This window comes from Rhinopithecus bieti, unplaced genomic scaffold (genome assembly GCF_001698545.2).
Source record: "Rhinopithecus bieti isolate Rb0 unplaced genomic scaffold, ASM169854v2 scaffold_7673, whole genome shotgun sequence".
Taxonomy (NCBI): Eukaryota; Metazoa; Chordata; class Mammalia; order Primates; family Cercopithecidae; genus Rhinopithecus; species Rhinopithecus bieti.
The window spans coordinates 4,022,635-4,035,696 of NW_016806375.1; the positions used below are offsets into that span (position 1 = coordinate 4,022,635).

The 13,062-nt window shown below is 42.0% G+C and overlaps 1 protein-coding gene across 3 annotated transcripts in view; it reads left to right on the plus strand.

Annotated features, from left to right (window-relative positions):
* Positions 1 to 2,047: 2,047 nt before the first annotated feature.
* GLRA1 (glycine receptor alpha 1) overlaps positions 2,048 to 13,062 on the plus strand; it is a 99,688-nt gene continuing 88,673 nt past the window's right edge. For 2 of the 3 annotated variants that reach the window (XM_017875723.1, XM_017875725.1), the window contains exon 1: positions 2,054 to 2,396. In XM_017875723.1, coding sequence (XP_017731212.1) covers positions 2,341 to 2,396 — 56 coding nt within the window. In that variant the 5' untranslated portion in view covers positions 2,054 to 2,340. Of the gene's footprint in view, positions 2,397 to 13,062 lie in introns of all 3 variants that reach the window. The other variant, XM_017875724.1, reaches the window with a different exon arrangement.

Below are 13,062 nucleotides of genomic sequence, written 5' to 3' on the forward strand. Positions count from 1 at the left end.
GTTTCACCCAAGCATACTCAAAAATGTGCAAAAACACATACACAAAGATAGTATTTACCTCAAGGTCTGACTGTGAAAAGTAAATGAGATTATGTGAATTCACAGTAGCTCTTGACACATAGAAACCATGCTAATAAAGGTCAGCTCTTGAATATATATATAAATACATATATTATTTATTATATTTAAATTTGTATCCAACTCATATTAATATACACCTTCAAAACAAAATTTCCTTTTTAGTCACTACTCAGAATATCATGGAAATTCTAGATTGTGGGAGCCAATAACAGAACCGGTAATGTGGGATGTGCTATTGTAGTGCAGGGGGAGGGGAGGGAAAAATCCTGCTGGTAGGAGGCTAGTAAACAAGACTTTCCAGAAGTTTTTGCTTGGGAGAAGGCCTAGCCTTGGAGGGAACTGAGCTGATGAGTACTCTTGGGAGACCAACCAAAGGAGTTTCTAACGTTATTGAGTAAGGAGAAGGGGTTGTCCTCTCTCAGTAGCCTTGGGAGGGAGAGTCTCCAGAGTGCCAGTGAGTTCAAATCAGCCAGAAAATCCTTTAAAGTATTTATCCTATAGTCCCGTAGCTTGGAGAAAATCTGATTAACTCCATCTCCCCAGATGGGCTTTAGAGTGAAATGTATAGCTGGCTTCTAAGATTCAAATAAGGTGGGAAAACAGCTGAAGAAAAAACAGGGAATGTGAGTCATAACACAATCCCTGTGTGTACAACTTGGCTCTGCCATCAATTTGGAGCAAGCCACAGCTCTGTGAGGCTCAGTTTCCCCAGCAAATAAAAGGCGAATAAAACTGTCTCCTGTCCAGTTGGAATAAGGTGTTTTTATTCCCTCTCAAAAGGGTGCCAGCCACAACACCTCCCACTCAACCCTGGAAACTGCTCAAAGAATTTCTCTCGTATTTCCCTGCTGCAGTGACCCTTGAGGGGGTCTTTATCCACCAGACTTCTTTTTGGATATTCCTCCTTTCTTTCTGGGGCCAAATATTATAACTTCAGAGCTCTTTTTAAAAAATCAGGAATCTGCTTCAACTCTTCCTTTTTAAAAGGATAAATTGAGCCCAGAGCACGTCTTAACTAGGAACCATGTGTTTTACTCACATGCAACTGCATTCTTTAAAAATCAAGACAACCTTTTGAGAGACCTAGAGAGATTAATTCCATAACCTCTCTTACCCTACCGCTTACACGGAAAGAAGCTTGGGGGTAGGAGGGGGATTGCGCAGATCTCGTCCAGCACTCCAAGCGTTAAATTCAACACGGAGTCTAACAGGCTATTGGCCGAATAGCGGGAGAAGATCTGGTTTTCGTAGCCGCGGGCCAATGAACACCTCGAGTGGGAGGGTTTGAAGATACTAAGGAGTTTCCCCCCTTTTTTATCCTCTCAACCCCCTCCCATCGGCTGTCACCCCTCCCATCCCCCACGCCTCCAGTTTGTTAAATTAATGCAGTAAGAAAGTCTGAAGATCTGAAGGAGTCTTGACCAAGGGAAGATAAGCGAGCTCAGAAAACCGAGATGCATCTGTGGCATTGGGCTCCTGAGCCCCGCGGGGTAGCCATGGACCCCGGTAGCCCCTGAAACTTGCCCCGGGCTCTCTGACGCCTGCGGCCCCAAGCAATGGGACACCTTTTCTGCAGTGATCATAACTTATTCGGCAGGGACCGGGGACCAGGAAACAGGAATAGCAAGACGACAGCAGAATAGCACCGAGGCAGGGGAATGAGATTCCGAGACTGGATTGCGATGCGCCAGCCTGGCACACTCTCCGAGATTTAACTGAAGGCAGCGCTATCAACCGCTTTCCCCTCGCCTCTAACCCCCTCAGCCGGCCCAGAGCCATAAAGCTCTGTTCTCTTTACCCAAGATGCTCGCCCAATCCAACGGTCCGAGGCCAACGCTCTGATCTCCACAGAAGATTTTTTTCCTTGCATGGAGCTCGCCGTTTAAACAGAAAAACAGGGGTAAAAAAAAAAAAAGAAAAAAAAAGGAAATATACCCACCCCCAAACGTGCCTCCCCAGCGCCGCAGGGAGCCAACAGACACGCTGGAGTTTAACAAACAGCAATACTCTTCGCGCTCCTGAAAAGCAGGGCTGGACGCTCTCCGTGGTGCTGAAACGCCTCGCAGCAGCCGCTGTCCGTGGTATCTACAGCCCCCTCGCTCCGGCTTCCCCTGGGGCTCTCCCTCCGCGCCCCTGTTCCCCGCCTCCCCTTAACATCTGGATTATTTTTTTCAATAGCGCTTTCTGGTTTTGTAAGTGCCAATTTGAAACATTTTTGCCCCCATAACTCGTGGACTACAAAGCACAAGGACCTGAAAAATGTACAGCTTCAATACTCTTCGACTCTACCTTTGGGAGACCATTGTATTCTTCAGGTATGCAATTTTCTACTGACCACATCGCTCTGATGGAAATGGGGGGAAAGAGTACAGAGGCTACCTTTGTCCGTGGTCCCATCATTTTGGGGAAGAGGGGTGCTGTATTCCACTGCAATCGGGTCCCTTCCATCCCCCGTCTCCTCTTCTCCCCCTCGTCTTTCGCTCCTTCCCTCCCGTCCAACTCCCCACCCCGCCCTGCTATGCTGTTGTCTTTGGCTTTGCGTGGAGGTCTTGAGAGCTGTTTGCCTGTTTCTTACGGTTTGTTTGTCCTTCTGTCTGCTACACCCCCCACCATTGGTCCCCAGCCCCACTGCATGTTGGCTTTCACTCGGCTGAGGACTTTAAGGGGAAGCTTTAGGAGTTACTCAGTTTAATTAGGACTGCATTCTCCCTAACCGCAGTGCCGAAAACCTCAGCTTTCCCGTCTGGGAGCCAAGTGACAACTAGCGGTGACGGGGAAGGTTGCATTCAAACTCGCTGGACACAGAGCATTTCATTTTCTCTCCTTTTTTGCTGTTGTTTTCTTTTTCTGTGAGGAGGGAGGGAGGTTACTAAGGCTGAGTGCTTGGAAACAATAGTATTATAACCTCAGTGTGTAAAGCCCTGAACTTGGGTGCAGAGTGGATCTATTCAGGAACATACTGGGAAACATTTCCCTTTTGAAACTTTGACTGCCTCTTTCCCCAACCCACCTTTCCAAACTCTGTTAGCTGAAGATCCTGAACTCATGAGCACTCCTCATTTGTTTTGTTTTTAAATTTATGCTTATATTTGACTCAACAGCTGAGTTCTCCCATCCACTGTCTCTCAGGTTAAAATTTCCTGCCTGAAGGCTTGGCATTCTTACGTTAGTAGAAATGAAAAGTGAAAAATCACCTCTTCAAGAAGGATTGAAACAGACAGTCCTTTTGTAAGTGGGTGAATCATACCATCTTCAGAGATGGCTATGATAAATTCCACTTATATGAATTGAAAAAAATTATTCTTCTTCCATGACACACAGGGATCATTAATCTTCCTCATTTTAGATGCCTGCCTCTCATATTTTACTGTGGCATTGGATTAACAGTCATTTGAAAAACCCATTCCAAATTGTTTTTAAAAACAAGTGGTCACCAAATATTATCCTCTCCCAACATAAAACAGCAAATAATTTTTGTTTTATTACACTTCATAGGAATTGCTGGTTTGACTAATCTCTTGGCTGGTTTATTAAATGAATGACACCTCCCCTTAAATAATAAGTTTCTGTATTTCAGCCTCTTTTCATGTCTTTCTCTTGAGATGAAGAAAAGGCATGCCCCCTTCTCTGAGATACCCAATGCTAAAGCTTCTAATCTCCAGTTCACATAATTATTTTGTAGGCCACAGAGTCCTGACCACAGATCAGAATGCAAGTAGTCAGAGAGTCAGATAGAATGAAAAAGTACAACAATCCAGGGCCTTATGAAATGTATCAAAATGTGGCTACTTTATGAGGGAAAGGGCAGGAAGTATTCTATTAATAATATCAGATCCTTTCTCCCCTGCCTATTTAATAGAACTATAAAATGTATGGAGGTTGGATACTTCGTAACATTTGTATGCAAATTGATTCTCTGTTTGGTTTACAGGAGACAGAACTGAACCAGAGAGATTAAAGAGCAAATTAATAGAACCAAGCACATCTTTCTCCCCACACACACTGTCTTTTTTTCTTGATGAACAATGCTTGATTTTCCTCTCCCAGACATTGTCTTTCACAAAAGGGAGACTCAGTCTAAAAGATCTGCATTGTAGTCATTTTGATAAGGTTATGAATCCACTGTGTTAATTCTTCAACTAAGCTGGTGGTGGCCTATCAGAAAACATCATTCTACATCTTTTTCCCCTACGTGTGTGAATGCACACATGAGCTGCAATGGATGTGGAATATAATTCCATGTGTTTATAAGGAAAGAAGAGTTATAACTGTGGAGAGCTGGAAAGGTGGGTGGCACCACTGCACTTTCAAAATATAGGAATGGCTACTTCATTAGAGGAGTAAATGTTGATTTTTGAAACATATTACAGATAATTGAACTCAGGAAATTCAGCAATTTTTCAGAAAGATTTTAAAAGGTCACGAGGAAGTAAAGTGAGTAGCTTGTATTTGTTCAATTGGTATTTTCATTTCTAACTCACTCATTTTTAAAATTCCCGGTGAAAATACAGAAGCATTATAATGTGAGGACTTACTAGAATTTATGTGGGGGTAAATGGAGGCTGGCAGTTCTCTAGCAGGTTCCATTTGAATAACCCCTTCTTCCCCAGGGGATGGGTGGTGTGTTGGAATGGCCAATCCAATCATATCAGGCTCTCAGGTACTCCTTAGAATAAGTGATGCCAGCTGCTCACCTTGTTGGGGAAATCGGGGGCTAGGAAAGGCTCTCAATAATAGACATGCTGCATCAGCACATAATCAGCGAAATGGCAATAACAACAGCAAAACAAAAAAAACAAAAACAAAAATCAAGTGAGTGAGGCAGAAATCCCATATGGTACCAACACGGAGGAGGAACTAAGGTCTTAGAAAGGGAGACATGGGGTTCTGGAAGACAAAAAACATTGCATGCTCATCAACTGTGTCTTCATAAGTAAGATCGGGCGATTTGGCTGTAGTTCCTGATCTGATATTTTTAAAACCTATGATTCTAAAATTCCATAATTGGCATTCTGAGAGTCAATAACCTAAATGTTTTCCCTTATTTTCAATTGAGAATGGGGCCGTATAACCGGACTGGTCAAAAATAATAAGCAAATTTTTTTAATGGTAGAAGCACGTTTCTTTCAAACGTCCTTTCAAGCCCAAAGGAACTTGGCTTTGATCCCCAGAGCTCTTACAGAGGCTTATGGCTGGGACAGGCCCAGTATGACCCCAAAATTCTCTTGCCTTCTGAGCAACTCAAACAGACCCATGTTTCTCAAGCTCTGCACTACTGGTACTTTGAACTGGATAATTATTTGTTATAGAAGTTGTCCTGGGCATTGTGGGATGTTTAGCAGCATCCCTGCTGCTAGTAGCACTACCTCCCTGAGTCATGACCATCAAAAAATGTCTCCAGACATTGCCAAATATACATCCTGGGCAGAGGGGAGACAAAATTGTCCAAGGTTTCAAACCACAGTACAGAATGACCAAATTTTTAATCAGCTGCTCCAATGTACTAATTATGATGAGGAGGAAAGTCTAGTTTGCTTGAGAAAATGCCCCTCATGAAATACACAAGGCACCCTGATGAAACAAAAAGGGACCTAGCATGTGCTTGAGAAGAGAATAAAGGCAGGGAGATGAACCAGATCTAATCCCTGGGTGGTTTTCCCAAAAGATGAGCAACTTTTCTTTAATGTGCTATTTCCCTCTTCCATCCCAGTAGGTGCTTCCTTGCACTGGATTTTGTACTGAATATGCCACTCAGCTGCTAACAAAGGTCACCAAAACCTTGAAGGGAAAATGTTTCTATCCACATTAGGATCAAAAGGAAATGACAAATACATTGTTTCATATCTCAGTCCTAAAGAAAAAACCTACCCAGTTGAAAGGTGAATGGGTTTTTCCTTGAGGTGGCCCCTATGGCTTCTCCATCTCCAGGCTTGTCAAGAAGGGCAGGTGACTGTCTTGATTTTTCCCTTCTGGAAAGAGAGCTGTACTCTACCTTGAATCTTACCTGCTGCATTTTGGCACTTCAGAACGTGTCTAGGAGTTTCTGACATGGCCCAAGGACTTTTCCCCAAGGAATGAAGTCCCTTGGGCAAGTTTGTATTAGCATCAAATTGCCAATTAGTCTACTCCCTTTTTGAGCTTAGGAACCTTAAAAAACGGAAAAGAAAATGTGGTGATTTTGCTCCTGAAGGACAGGTGGGACAGGGACCCTAGGCTGGTAAATGGAGTTATGAATCAGCACATGACTTCTGCATCTTCACCAAACCGGTAATGACCTAAGCAGAGGATATTTAGGAAATTGTTTTCTTTAGATTGCCTTATGAAAGAGGTTACAGCCATGTCCATGGTGCAGTGGAAAGAGAAGTTGGGCTATAAATTGAGAACTCCTGCCTCTAGAGTCAGCTCTGCTTCCATCCTATAGCATGGGCATAACAAGTCTCTTCCTCTAATGGGGACTCAATTTTCATATCAGTCAACTCAAATGACTGAATCTGACACTTCTACACTCTCTCCAGCCCCTGATAAGATATTTATCAAAGGCAGGGGTCCCTACCCACAAAGGTTCAGGATGAATTGACCAGTGGTGACGCTGCCTTCATTTCTTCACTAGGAACTTGTTTATCATGTGCTTATGTGTCCAGTCTAAAACTAAGCACTCTGCAGGGACAGATGCCACAGTCCCTGTCCTTGCAGAAAGGGGAGACACTGCTCCCTTTAAAGGTACATTAAAATCATTTTTTCCTTCTTCAGAGGACCCACAGAGCTCCCCTCCAGGCAGCCTGTGCGTGCATCCTGCGACAGCATCACATTTATGTGGGCATCATTAACTTTATTTCCTTCATCAGCTGGCAGAAGCCAGCATGATTTTTAAGATGGATGGTGCTGTCTCCCTGTCTGGCCATCTTGAAACTATTCTGCAGGTTTGCGTTAAACAAAGAGGTTTTGGCCTAAAGGGAAGGAGACCTAGGATCCAGAATTTAGCTAGTGGCATGACCTTGAGAGGGTTCTAAGACCTTTCTGGCTCTCAGTTTCCTCAGCTGTAAAATGAAGAGATTCGGCCAATCGCGTTCTAAAATCACTTTTAGCTGTGCCAGTTTAGGATATCTTCTCCCGATCTCTTCCATGATAGCACAGCTTTCGTTACAGCTATTGCAGTATATTTCAGCTATTGTAAGAAATAGCCACATCAAGGTATAGTCAGGCTCAAAGATCTGAAAGAATTGAGGACCTCACTAAGCAATTCACTTTTTGGAGAATTATCCTGACCCAGACACGATTATTGACAGATCCTATACATATGTCAGTTTCTGCGGGAAATGTTTATTGTGATGAGAAAACATGAGGCCTGATCACTGTACTCACAGATCTGAAAAATGGTGTGAGAAAGAGAGACCAAACATTTCTGTACTTTTATCAATGATTCTGTTTGGCTCTTTTCCCCTCAGAAAGCCTATGTTTTTTGTTTTGTTTTGTTTTTTCAAAAAAAATTTGTTTACCAGATACCATTCATCATTAACATATTTTTCCCATCTTTATTAATCAAAGGCATATGTAACTGCCAGAAATACTAAATACCATGGGATAAGCAATGTCGCCACACTGAGTTGACCTAAGAAAAAACAAAAGTAAAGATCTGTGATTATTTTTAGTTAATCCAGAAAGCCTTGTCAGAAGTAAATATGCAATTTGTTAGAGCCTTTGAAATGTTTAAAATGCACTCTGAGTCCTCATTACTATTTCATGAATCTCCTATGTACCCAGGGACCCCATATTGGGAAACATTAGATTTGATTGATTCTATGTAGCTCCAAGAGAAAAATCAGAGTAAACTCATAGATTTTTTTTGAAAGCACACATACAAATTCGGACTAAATATAAATCAGAACTTTCTGGTAGCTCTTTCAAATGGTACTGCGGGCTGCCTCAGTGGTAGTGATGGTATCTGTCAGTGGAAATGTGCAAGGAGAGCCTGGACGTCCACCTCCCAGGAAAGACAGAGAAGGAATTCAAGCTTCTTTTGCAAATTGAGATTTGTAATTTGCTGCAGAAGAGTGAATGAAATGCAAGTCAGAGACAATCCTTCGCAATTCTATATTCCCTCCTTTCCTGATTCCCAAATTGTCATCTAATCTTTGTAAGCTCTTCGAATCATGACATGAATACCCACTAACGGGGATATGTTTCTCTTTAAAACTGGATTGGATAATTAATAAATTGGACAAAGAACATACAAACACCACGCAACAAAGAATTATTGAAAAGAAATCACCTTGGTTATGTAAAAGCCTGGTTTTAAGAAATGAGAAGAGCCTCAGAATAAGCCAGAAAAAAACTACCAGAAAGTGCACTTGCCAACGGACAAGGCCACAGGCACCAATGGTGTTCACAGGACTGATGGCCTCTCAGCCTTGAACTCCAGCTGTCTCCCTGAACCAACTCCCTGTAAAGCCTAACACATAAAATGAAAATGCCATACAGCCAGCCAGCAAATTCATTCAGAAAGCACATTAGAAGGGAACAATGCCCAGAGATGCTGGGGAGAGGGGCTTATCCACACAGTGCCTATGTTTTGTAATGCAAGCTCTTATGAGGAGTACTGAGGCACCAAAGCTTTTGAAACTCCTTTCAAAGGATCCCTTTGTGGTTTTCTGAAGTGGATATTGTCCAAGCCTCCTGAGGCTAATTCAGTGCAATTAGATTACCACTCTCTGCCTTTGAATTGGGCTGGTTTTCAGTGTCCATTGCTAAATTAGTTTACCGTCTTAACGGAGCTGCTGACAATCATTAATCCCAGCCGTGAAATGGGCAACAGCTCTGGGCAGCATGCTCTCTTGCCTCATATTCTGGGCAACCCACAGGCACATAGAGAACAAGCCTCTGCTTCCTTTCTCACCAGTACATTCCCAGGTCTTCCAACTGTTCACCCTCAGAGAATCGTGTTTTCCTTCAGAGTGTCTTGAGTATCAGCAGAATCATGGAATCTTGGTGTAGGAAGGACTCTTAGCTTTAGAATTCAATGGCTGTCAAAGCTAGCTGTGAGGTGCTTGTCAAAAAGACAGATTCTCAAACATTTGTTAAGAGGACAGATCTTACAGTAGGTATTCTTACTGCAAATAACAACAATAATAATAATAAATATATAAAAGAGCAAGAAGAAACCTTTGGGGGTGATGGATAGGTTTATGGCATAGATTATGGTGATGGTTTCATGAGCATGTACTTGTCTCTAAACTCATCAAGTCCTAAACATGCACAGCTTTTTTATGTCAATCACACCTCAATAAGGTGGTTTTAAAAATTAAATTAAATTAAATATAGCTTCTCAAAATCAAGCTACTGAAACAGAATCTCTCAGAATGCAGACCCAGAAATCCATAATGTCAACAAGAGTCTCTAATTCAGTGCTTTTCAAACTTCAGTGTCCAGGATCACCTGAGGATCTCCTAAGATGCAGATTCTAGCTCAGGAGTTCTGGGGTAGGCCTGAGTGTCTGCATTTCTAAAGCGTCCAGAAGATTGATGCTGCTGCTTCCTTGGATCAAAGGTTTGCACAGCAAGGCTCTAGATCATTCTGATGGAGAACCCTGACATAGATCAACCCATTTATTTTGTAGATGTGGAGGGGATAAATAACTGTCTCAAGTTTATAGAGTGGGTAACAGAGCTCCCAAAGCCATACGTAATCTCCAAATTTACTCCCCTACATGTCATCTATGGAGTCCATACACCCTACCTCTGCCACCGCACTTTCTTTCCTTCAGTCCTCACACACTCTGTCCTTTCTCATAAACACATTCACCCTTCCAGAGGGTTTCTCAGGGAGCTATCCCTATCCCCAAACTGGTGGCCTGGTCTCTGGAGTCCTGGTGCACCAAAAGCTCTCATTCACACCGCTGGGAACTCTTTGTGACACTAGATAAAGAGAAGGAGCACCCAGGCAATGAGTTTTAAATCCTGGCCCTGGGACACAGCAATGAGAGTCTGTCAGGATTGATAAAGGAGGTGAATCAAGATGGTCAGAAATAGAGGGTATGTGGTTTCTTTCTCCAAAGATGATCTCACTTACCAGTCTTCCTGTGTATGCTGTACTCTCAACTTTGCATAGCTAGAGGCTTGCTTAGGACTCCCAGATGTTCAGAGACCACTGCCACATTCCACCACCTGTCTGACCTCAGGACCATGATCTTCATTTTTCTCTATCCCTTTAACCTGTCAGCCTTTCTGCAAATCATGTTAGTATTTTATATACCAAATAGAGTAACTACTATGATCTTCAGCCTTTTGAGAGCTGCGTGTTTATTGCTGTGTGCTCAGTTCTGCAACATTCGCCAGCTCCAGAGGAATGCGGCAAGGCTGCTGCAACCCTGGCTGCCAGGCAGATTTGCAGTACTGTCTTATAAAAAGCACTTCACAGGTTATAGCATGTTTTATATCCACAATCTCATATAAGCTGCCCAATCACCTTAAAAATTAGATACAGGACAATGGTTAGTATCCCCATTTTAGAGCTGAGAAAACTGAGGCTTAAAGAAAACAAGTGGTTTGCCTTTTGGTTACAGCAGGTAACCATGCTGTGATTCTCAGAGTAAAACCAGGATTCAAACACATATCTCCTTGCACCTCACTCACCATACCAATATACAAAGACAGACAGATAGACAGAGATACATTTATGCAGCCCCTTGGAGCTGGTACAGCTGTCAGTCTAATAACCCTCTCCATCTACCAGTGGATAACAGGGGTGGAAAGAAGCCTAGAAAAAAGAGCTGGAAATTTTTCATTGGCCTTTGGTTTGACAGAGCCTTATTCTTCCTACTCTTGGCCAGATAGGCATTTATTTCTCTGTCCTTGATCATGTTTAATTGTACAATGTATGCATACATTACCTTTTTAAGAAATTATAATATTACAGCAAAGCCTGAGGTCCCCTTTGATAATGACCTCTAGGTCCCTTTCAACTGTTATCCTTTTTGATAATTTTTATTCATATATATTATATATACATTATGTACACACATGTATATAACCATTGAAATATACAATCATGTCACGGAATCATATTTTCTATACAATTTGCAGTTTGCTTTGTTCACATATTAACATGTCTTGGGAAGCCTTACCTGTTGAAGCATACAGTTCTACTTCATTCTTTTAACCACTGCAGAGCATTTTATGTTATGGATGTCCTGTTGTTTTCTAGCCATCCCTTATTGATGGACACTTATACTTTTTCTAATTTTCCCACTGCAATCAGTGCTGCAATAATTACAGTGTACCTACAACTTTATGAACACATGTGGTATTTCTCCAGGTACATAATAAGAACTAGGAATGAAATTGCTGGGGTACAGAGAAAATGCACCTTACATGTTAACAGATAACTGCAAACAGATATTCCTTTCTTCCTGAGCCTTCCCTTCTGCCTTCCCTCATGATGCCCCATCTCAGCCCTAACTGCAATAACTCATTAAAAATAATCATTAGCATTTATCGAGTGTTTATTGAATGCTAGAGACTAAGCTAACAACATCATATACCCCATCTCATAATTCTCAAAAAATACTAATACGTTATATTATAAAAAGTACTATTCTATCCCCATTTTACAGGAGACAAGACTGATACATAAACAGGTTATGTAACTTGCCAAAGGTAAGATAACTAGTAAAAGGCAGAGCTAGGATTCAAAATTGGGTGTGACTGTAGAAAACACTCCTTTCACCATTACCCTGCCACTATTACTCTAAGAAAGAACCACGGAAGAGGAAGAAGGAGACTAGACTGGATGAGAGAGATGAAAGATATGAATTTGCCTCTCTAGAAAATCAAGAGCTAATCTCTTGCAGGTAGTTCTGGATAGCTAAAAAGTTATTAACATCCATCTGTAAGTAGATACAAGCTTTCAATCTCTATCCTTGACATACAAGAGAAATTGCACTAGCTCCCACCCCCATCATAAGGTGTGTGGTTAGAGCTCTGTCAAGGGGTAGAGATGGTCAGCCACTGAAGGTCCTTTCTCCTTTGTCCCACCTGCCTTGTGACCAAGATCATTTCATTGAGAAAGCTAGCCAGGATGGTGGGGGAGAATTTCTGACTGAGTCAGGAGGTGAAGAAGAAGGGCAGCATAGTCTCTGGCCCAGGAACAGAATTTTTTTAAATCTTGGTTCCTTTTACTTAGACCAAAGACATTTTTAGCTGTGTTCTCTAACCCCAAGACAGAGAGGACTTTCCCCAGTCTCCCTTATCTTCTGTATGTGCTCAACCTCATGCACTAAAGGTCTTACCACATGCCCCAGATTTATCACTCCCAAAGCAGACCTTCAAAGCAGGCTTTTCATAACATCTCTAAGCCAGAAAACCACATCCAGCCCAGACGAGGCAGGGGGAGCAGAAAGGGCCAGCCCTCTGTAATAGCCATCGGCATCACTCCTGACATGGCTTGTGGGAAACTCAGGCAATGCAATCTCAGACATCTGTTTTCAATAGCTCTCTGGGTGACACCAGAGACATTTTCTAATGTGTCCCTACCAGCCCTATTGCTACTAGAGAAAAAGAATACAGTAGAAATAAAGTCTCCTAATATCAACTCTTAAAATAGACCTGCTAGTTTGTCATTTTGTTTTCCTTTATTTTGTTTTTTACACTATAAAATGTATTTGTTGTAAAATATTAAACAGCATAAGGAGATACGTTTGAAACTAAAATACACGTAAATCTTACTTCCTAGGATAAATCACTTAACAGCTTGATATTCATCCTCCTAAATGGTTTTAATAACATAATAATAACAAAAACATGAGTGCTTCCTATGTGCCTGACACCTTTCTAAGAGCTGGATAGAACTTAACCCATGTAACCTTCAGAACAATCCTATAAATCATATACTATTATTCATTTCATTGTACAGATGAGGTTAAATCATTTTCCTAGGATCACCCAGCTTGGAAGTGTCAGTGTGGGATTGGAATCCAGGAAGTGTGGC